Source organism: Arachis duranensis, chromosome 5 (genome assembly GCF_000817695.3).
Source record: "Arachis duranensis cultivar V14167 chromosome 5, aradu.V14167.gnm2.J7QH, whole genome shotgun sequence".
In the NCBI taxonomy this organism is placed as follows: domain Eukaryota; kingdom Viridiplantae; phylum Streptophyta; class Magnoliopsida; order Fabales; family Fabaceae; genus Arachis; species Arachis duranensis.
The window spans coordinates 17,179,331-17,187,976 of record NC_029776.3 but is presented as its reverse complement, the minus strand read 5'-3'; the positions used below and the strand labels follow the sequence as shown (position 1 = coordinate 17,187,976).

Sequence of the window (8,646 nt, the reverse complement as noted above, 5' to 3'; positions counted from 1 at the left end):
TAAATTAAATATTAATTTTAACTTTTTTTAATAAATTAAGCATAATTTTTTAGATACCATAACAATTACCTTATTCTTGAGTGTTGCACGAAATAGCTGAGAGCTAGCAGCGGTCAATAATGATATCTAGTCTTTTAAAAACAGTTAGAATAATAAGTGTCCTAATAATTAAATTATTTATTAATATTAGATTTTAATTAAAGATAAGCATAGAAATATTCCATAGTTTCGTTTGAATTTTATGTTGTTGGAAGATGGGAAGAAAATTCTTAGTAAAGAAAGGAAGAAAGCACAAGTGAGAGTTTCTTAGTTCATTGATCATTCTCTAACAAATCGTAAAAATTCCAAACAAGGCATAAGCATGGGTCAAGCTTTTCGGAAGCTCTTCGACGCCTTCTTCGGCAACTCCGAGATGCGGGTGGGTGCGGTTCCTCTCTCTTTCTATTTCTGATTGTGTTGTTGTTTGCATGATAATCTAATCTACCCATCTATAATATTAATTTATTTTTGATGGATTGATTTTCAGGTTGTGATGCTTGGTCTTGACGCAGCTGGCAAAACCACCATACTCTACAAGCTTCACATTGGAGAGGTTCTTTCTACTGTTCCTACTATTGGTCCGTCCTTTCATGTGTTTCCTAACCTCAATTAACTTTAATTCCTCTTTATACCCTAAATATTTTGATTTTGCTACCTTTAATTGTTGCTTCATGTTTGTATTAAACTATCAATCTATGTATGTATGCATGTATGTATGACTTTACATATTCTTTTTAGGATTCAATGTGGAGAAAGTTCAGTATAAGAATGTGATATTCACTGTTTGGGATGTGGGTGGCCAAGAGAAGTTAAGGCCACTCTGGAAGCACTATTTCAATAACACTGACGGTCTGGTATGAATTCAACTCAAGACAAGTTTTTCTTTTGCTCTGCTATGCTTTCCATGGGCTTGTGATTGTTATTTATATGCTGGTGTCATGATGTGTGCCATTTTTGCAGATTTATGTTGTTGATAGTCTGGACCGCGAGAGAATTGGCCAAGCCAAGCAGGAATTTCAGGTGAAAACAAATATAGGTTCAATATCATTATGTGCGAGTGACAAAGTGAGTGTGTGTATAACCATGTTATTTTAAACAAATTTAAGTGGTTAAATGGGTTAATTGCAGGCAATCATAAATGACCCTTTTATGCTCAATAGTGTCATCTTGGTCTTTGCTAATAAACAGGACCTGGTATGTCTTTGTTACTTTTTCTCTTTAGTCTATGATATTTCAGCTGATTGACTTTAGATTCAGGTTATGTCTTTTTAATCCTCCCTGAACAAGAGGTTATAAGCTTATTTAGGAATATCTGTTCTTAAATTTCACCTGTGTAAAAACTGCTGACCTACCCCACTTCATGCATGCTTCAGTCGAAAAGGATTTTGCTGAGGGACCATGTTAGGAGATATAAATTTGCTCATATGCATGTGACTAGCAGCCCTGAAACACCACCTCTTGATCTTTCCCACAGTTGTAAAATCAACCAGAGGTAAAACCATGAGGTCCTTATGTGAAAGGTCTAGATGAACTCTCTGCCACTGATATATATTATATAGGCTGCTCTTGTAGTTTCATCTCGAATAATGTTAAACAGCTTCTACATCTCAATGTGGACGATAATTTAGAGTCATTTAGGTGGCCCTTCTCTCTCCTTATGTATGAACAAATGGGCAGATAATTATAAAGGAATATAATACTATGCACACATACCATATTTTGGCTTGTATTTATGTCTCCAATGTCAAGATAGATTGATTACTAGAGATATTCAGGATATTTACCAAGCAGATGGATGAAGTGAACTTATAGAATTGTTTTAACTACTATATACAATTAGTAATACCATAACAATAGCAGAGTTTTCCTCTTGAACAAACTACGTTTAGCTTTGCCTTATGCTTAAGTCTGATTATAAGTGTTAAATATTTCCCTTTTTCCTTTAGAGAGGAGCTATGACACCAATGGAAGTATGTGAAGGACTTGGTCTATTTGATCTGAAGAATAGAAAATGGCACATACAAGGCACTTGCGCGCTTAAGGGAGATGGCCTTTATGAGGGCTTGGACTGGTTGGCTACAACTCTAAAGGAGAGAAAAGCTGCCGGATTCTCCTCTGTAGGAACCTCCTTCTAATTGTGACTCCAGGTTTGAATTTCTTTTCTTACTTATATACTCATGATTTACTTTCCATTTTTATCATTCATTTCATTACATTTATAAGAGTTCTATATACAGATGTTCTATGTGCTGCAGCTATTTTGGCCTGTCATTGATGAATGGTAGAGTTTGGCCATTTTCATTAAGGGCTACAGAATTGTAATCAACTCTCTTTTCTTTTTAGGAGTTGCATCAGGTTTCATCAATCTGATGCTGATGAAGTATATAGTTTAGTTTCAGGGTACTTAGATATATGACTCTGTTACAATGTATAGAAGCTTAAGCTTGGTGATGTAAACTAATTTTACACTCGAGAAAATTCTAATGGCATATTGATTTTGAGCAAAACATTACGAGCCTGTCTTATTAATTATTTAGGGTACTTTCCCTATCTTGATTTTCTTATAATAATATATCAATATATATTTCTCGTCGATCGGAATTTCTAAGGCGAAAAAGTTATCATGTATTGGTATTTCCAAAATATGTATGCGTGTCTTACTCCTCCGACAATAATTATGTGAAAAATCTGAATTGAATATTATTTTCCTTAATATAAATGATTAAACAAAATGGCTACTTTTATGTCATTTTCTGAGGACCGAGATGTGTTTAGTATTTGAAGAAAGTAAAGGTCCTACATTTAATATTTAATATTTCATTTCTTTCATTCTTGTTAATATCCCTCGTCTACTTCGTGTAGTGATAATAATACACGTAGTTTATACTGGTTGATATATCATTATTTATATTCAGTTCCTAAGAGACCAAGAACAAGAGTGATATAATGACCATATCAATATTAGCATTACATAAATATTAAATAATGAAGCACCGCTCTAAACCATTGAATTACATAAATCTCTCTGTATTTGAAAAGGGAGAAAAATAAATCTTTGTATGTGCACCCAACTATACAAAAATAATACAAATACAATACAATTACAAAACTATCCCAGACTTTGCCGATTAAAGCAATCGGTGTGATATGAACACAAGAATATGAATCAGTTCACCATCTTTCATCTCCTATCCAGTTATTTTTCTCTTTTGGCCCTGTAGGACCTTCCTCACCATACAACTCCACTGGTAGCTTTTTAACTAAGTTCTCGAATGAACTTCGAAGCCCGAGTGGCAGAGCATTGATGATCTTATCCAGCTCAGTTTTTGAATCATAAACAATTTTGGGACCCCACTCTCTCATAAACTGCAACCACTGAGGCTCAGTGACAGCATCTCCTAGGTACTCAGCTGCAACAACCTCGTACTGAGAACTAGAATCCACATACAAATTGCTTCTAGTAGCATCATTCCTGATCCCAATTCCAAGCTTTGAAGACCCTTGGATATAGGTTCCAGCATGTGGGAAACTTGCATGTCCATTTCTTGACGAGTAAACAATAGCTTTGTTGCCATCAACATACTCCAAATCTTGGGCATCCACCCATTTACCACCACTATGCTGTGAGAAATAGATACTCCAAAGTTCTCCAGTGAAATTAGATATCCGAAGTGTGAAATGCTCCCAATCTCCCACATGCTCTCCAACCTTGCTAAAAGGCATACTCATAATTCCTAATTTCAGAGTGGATGGTCCATTGAAGGGGCAAAAAACCCACATGGCAATGTCTGTGAAAGTTCCACCTAGAGCTGGCTTCACATGAGCATACAATTTTGCACTTTTCAAGTCGCCGCGTTTCACAAACTCCCTTCGATCATCATTCGGCATATCTATCCAAAACTCCCCATCGTTTGTCCCTCCAACCGGCAAACTTGAGCCAGTTGCATCAATGGCCTCACCCATTGTTGCGCCTTTTCTGTACAAGAGCGCTCCGTTGCTGAAGAACCATTCAACAGAAGACGGCAAGTAAACTTCCTCAGGATGAAAGAAAACAGTAGGACCATAGTGCTCTATGAGTGCATGTATTTGTTGGAGTTGTGGCATTGCTGGTAGCATTGAGTTCAAATTCTTCAAGCATGCAATTGGTAACTCTTCTCCTTTGATCCAATAACTACTGCAGAAAAATGTCCCTACTGAAACTCCTTTCCCCCACATGCCACGATCACTCGGTCTCAAACTCCATACCTGAAATGGAATCTCCGGAATCACAGAACTAGCATCAAACATTGCACGGTAAGGTTCACATATATCAGTGAGATCGGCACGAACACAACTAATTTCATCCAAATGAGGCTTTTCAGGCTTGTTAGTAACCAAGTAGCCAAGAGCTTTGTATCCTTTAGGAGGCAGGGGTATCCAAAAGTAACCAGAACCATTCGACACTTCCTTGTCTCCTGCATTAGAACACCATACCAATGTATAATCAAGGGGATTCCTCAGAGCCGGCAATTCATCGCTGTCGCGAATTTCAGTATTTTCGGATTTGGAAGCTTCTGCTTCCCTAGCCACAAGTACAAAACCCCTCAAGGGCTTGTAGCAGGGCTGACAATAGTGACCGAGAACGCGGAATCCATCCGGTATTCCTACAGGCTTATAGAATGCAACAGATTTTCTAATGTCTATTCTATCACTGCTGCTCCAAACAAACTCAAACCCTGTGATCTCACACACTTCAATTTCACCAAGGCTAACAATTCCCGAAGCAAAACCTTGTCCTGCAATAACAAATACAGTTACAAAATGCACTCCTCACTAAGATTTAAGATCTAAGCTCTAGATATCTAATCAGTATAACAAGGTTTGATTTGCTAACAGAATTAACTAAGATTTACATAACCGTAATTGCACATCATAAATATTAATCTAGTTACCTTGTGGCCATTGAGGAAGAGGAGCAGAGAGAGAAAAGGTTTGAGGGAGACCGAGGGTATTATTGGTGTTGCGAGTGGTGGTTCGGTTCCAAACGAAGGAGAAGCATTTGCAGGTGAAGCGAGGCATGTGGAGGAGTAACCGCAATAACAGGTGAGTTGCAAATTGGAGCTTCACGTTGAGGTTGATGGTTGAAGTCACCATGATCATCAGAGTGTGGATCTTCTTCATAGTGCTCCAAAATTCAAAGGTCGCTGGCTCATTGAGTTAATGGGGCCCTCGCATTCTTTCACTCTCGCCGGCCATGCTTTGCTTCTTCGTAATTTAATTGCCGTCGATCTGTCGCATTCAAGTATTATAATTGTAATTATTATCATTGCTTTCGGTTTACTTGTTGGGTTGGGTTTGTTTGATTCTTGCCACCCCTAAAGTTGAGGACCCTAATTAACCACGCTTTCCTTTCTGTATTGGTATCTATTCCCGTTCCCATGGGATTGGACTAGTAGTCTAATCGTCAACCAACACCTGCTAAATTCAAACAAAATTGATATTATATTTGATGTCAACTTTTTTAGTTTTTAGATCACAATTTTAATCGTTAACGCTATTGGATTTTTGCTAAACAGTGCCGTTAAGACATTGAATTTTTGTTTTCTTATAAACAACGGGGAAGAAGCACTCAAAAAAAAAAAATTATACAGATATTATTTTAGAAAATATGATTCTATCAAAATCTGTAAAGAAACTAAGAGAAATACAAAAAAGATAAAAGAACATATATGACAAGGTGAAAATACGGGTGAAGTTAATTTTATGTAAAATTGATAGATGAGAATCGTTATATGAGAATTTAGTCAAATTTATTAAATTATTTAACAATTTTCAATTATCAACTTCACATGAAATTAACTGCACCTGAATTTTCATTATATGACAATCATATTGTAAATCATGCCTATGTAAAACCAGTCTATCTACACAACAATTTATTTTTCTAAACTCATGGTGGAGACTCTAACTCTTGAATCTTAAAGATATATAGCCACATTTCCTTTTGAGTCTATTTTCATCTCCATAAATTTATATTCAATGTCAAATCTAATTCAAACAGATATTCTAAAATTCAGTAAACATCACTATACAGGTGCTGAAGTTAGTATTATAGGCCGCTAAAAACTTTTTATGATTTATGAGAATTCCTCCACATGTCATCTTTTCGTCTTTAGTGCATGTTTGGGTGCCATTATTTTGTTAAAAAAATATATTTTTTCAATAAAAAAAGATCTTTTTTAATTTTTTAACGTGTTTGGCAAATTTCTAGTAGTAAAAATAAAAACACTAGTAAAATTAATTTAAAATATATATAACTTTTTTTGTCCCCTAGGGTGCACATGGACCGGATGAAGTCGGGTTCGCCTTGACCCAGACCCAACTCTCTAAATAATGATCGAATCTATTTTTGATATCCTTATCCAACCGTAAACTCGGTAAAATCACACCAAATTAATCTCAAAGTATTTGGGTCTGGACCGAGTTTTCAGACCGGTCCGGGTAATGTATACCCTAGTTGTCATATAATATAATGTAAAGAGAGACAAAAAGCAAAGGAAAAGTCTAAGGGGCCAGCAGTTTTATTGAATTTTGGCCAGCATGTAACCAGCAGAAGAAGGTGAGCCATTGGATGAAATCTCACACCATCAAATCATCATTGATGGCTAGTTGATGGCTAACAATCACAAAAATTGCTGGCCCCCTAGCATTGCTCATAAATTAATAATTACCGGCAGATAAATCTAGGGGTGAACGCGGATCGGATTGGAAATGACCAAAATTTCGATCCGATCTGCACTAAAATCATCGGATCGGATCTAATATCCGCAGTTTTTAAACTTGAATCCGATCCGCACATTTGCAGATTGGATCGGATATCGGCTATATCCACAAAATACAAAAATATTTTTAAAAGCTTATTTTTATTAAAAAGTTATCAATAAAATTTATTTTTTCTATTCTTTTAAATATGTTTACTCTTAAAATAATACAATATATAAGATAATTATTAATTGAAATAAAACATATATAAAAAGAATATTTACTTATTTATTTCTTTATTTTTACGGATACGCAGATATGCGGATACCTACACAAAATACACAATCCGATCCTATTAGTGTGCAGACCGGATCCGATCTGATAACCTTGTGGATCGGATTCATATCAACAATTTTCGGATCGGATTCAGATAAACACCGCGGATATGTGGATTGGATCTGATCCATAAACACCCCTAGGTAAATCTGTCGATAAACTTAAATTTTAAATCTTTTTAAAAATTATTAATCCTCATATATTAAAAAATAAAAAAGATAAGAAATCTGATAACAAAAAATTAATTTCATAAATAATGAAATAAATCTCAGATAAACCAAATTACCCATGACTAATATAAATTATAACAAATCAAAAGTCACAACTCATAATACAAATTCACTGTTCAACTCACAAATCAAAACACAAATTCACAACTCACAAGTTTATATGACATTAAAATAAATTCAAGCAGCAAATATAACAATTAAACTATTGCAATGAATATCTAATTAACTGAAGTCTGAACAAGTCATTTAATAATTATCATATTTTTCATCTATCGAAAAATCTTTTCGAATTTCACAAATTTTCACATTATTATCTTCATTATCTGGAGTAGGAAGAGGAGGTCCTTGAAAAATGTTCATTTGATACCATTTTTATTAAAAAGAAAGTATAACAATAAAAATTAAACAATTAAATTCAATGTAATACCAAAATTTTAATATTGCAGTTAAGAAAATTGAAAATATATATATAAAAGTTTGGTTATTGTGGATTATCTAATTAAACAAATATAAGCTTTTTGGCCACTGTTCTCGTTTGATGAGAGTCACCAAAATGTATAACAGTTCTCAATATATATTTTTATTTAGCAGTGGATTTAAGCTTAATTTTGGCAAAATAATTAAAAGAATACTCAATAACATCAATAACAAACATATTAAAATCAAAACAATCAAAATAAATAATCAAGTACCATCATCAAACCACTAACAATTTCAATTGCATAAGACATCTCTATTGATCATAAGGCACCTAATTAGCTAATCACATTCATATAAGACTTTATTTCTTATGTCCCTAAGTTATTGTATAAAAGAATAAAAGTTCACATCTCTTTCATGCTTTTCATATAGCAGAGACAAATTTAATTAGTCTAAAACAGGAAATATAATAGTAAAATTCAACTAAATTAATTCAGTTCAATTTGGCAAAGAAGATTTAATAATCATTTTAAATTTAAATTAAATCTCAAAATAATCTTTGAACTTGCACTCAAGCTTCAAAATGATCCATGAAATTAATAATTACTCAAATTCGTCCCCGATTCGAAAATTTATAGTAGTCCTTAAAATAATTTCCGTCCATCCTTGTCATTTGAAACACTAAAACAACATTGTTTTGTACTGAAAAAAATCCTTTTGAGTCCCCTCTCCCAACACGATGTTGATTTGTATTTATAAAAAAATATAATCCCCAATTACCTTCACTAATTTCTCTTCTTCTTCTTCTTTAACTTCATAGTAGCAACAACAATGGGAAAGTACCAAGTACCACATGAAGCTGGCAAACATCATCATACAT

At 34.2% G+C, this 8,646-nt stretch overlaps 2 protein-coding genes across 5 annotated transcripts; one reads left to right on the top strand and one right to left on the bottom strand.

The window, feature by feature from the left end:
- Positions 1 to 288: 288 nt before the first annotated feature.
- On the top strand, positions 289 to 2,546 carry LOC107488454 (uncharacterized). Of its 4 annotated transcripts, none has more exons than XM_016109203.3 (7): positions 289 to 418; positions 527 to 617; positions 778 to 893; positions 1,000 to 1,059; positions 1,168 to 1,233; positions 1,986 to 2,186; positions 2,295 to 2,546. In XM_016109203.3, the coding sequence occupies exons 1-6, from the start codon at positions 362 to 364 to the stop codon at positions 2,172 to 2,174; spliced, it is 579 nt and encodes a 192-aa protein (XP_015964689.1). In that variant the 5' UTR covers positions 289 to 361; the 3' UTR covers positions 2,175 to 2,186; positions 2,295 to 2,546. The 4 variants fall into 4 exon arrangements, with proteins under 4 accessions (XP_015964689.1, XP_015964688.1, XP_020997994.1 ...); XM_016109202.3 differs by having other exon boundaries at positions 2,277 to 2,546; XM_021142335.2 differs by lacking the exon at positions 2,295 to 2,546 and adding an exon at positions 1,413 to 1,531 and having other exon boundaries at positions 1,986 to 2,138.
- A 437-nt stretch (positions 2,547 to 2,983) lies between these two features.
- Positions 2,984 to 5,415, bottom strand: LOC107488453 (hypothetical protein At1g04090). Its single transcript, XM_016109201.3, has 2 exons — positions 4,971 to 5,415; positions 2,984 to 4,814 (listed from the first exon to the last, which is right to left on the bottom strand). The coding sequence occupies exons 1-2, from the start codon at positions 5,197 to 5,199 to the stop codon at positions 3,211 to 3,213; spliced, it is 1,833 nt and encodes a 610-aa protein (XP_015964687.1). The 5' UTR covers positions 5,200 to 5,415; the 3' UTR covers positions 2,984 to 3,210.
- Between the last annotated feature and the right edge of the window lie 3,231 nt (positions 5,416 to 8,646).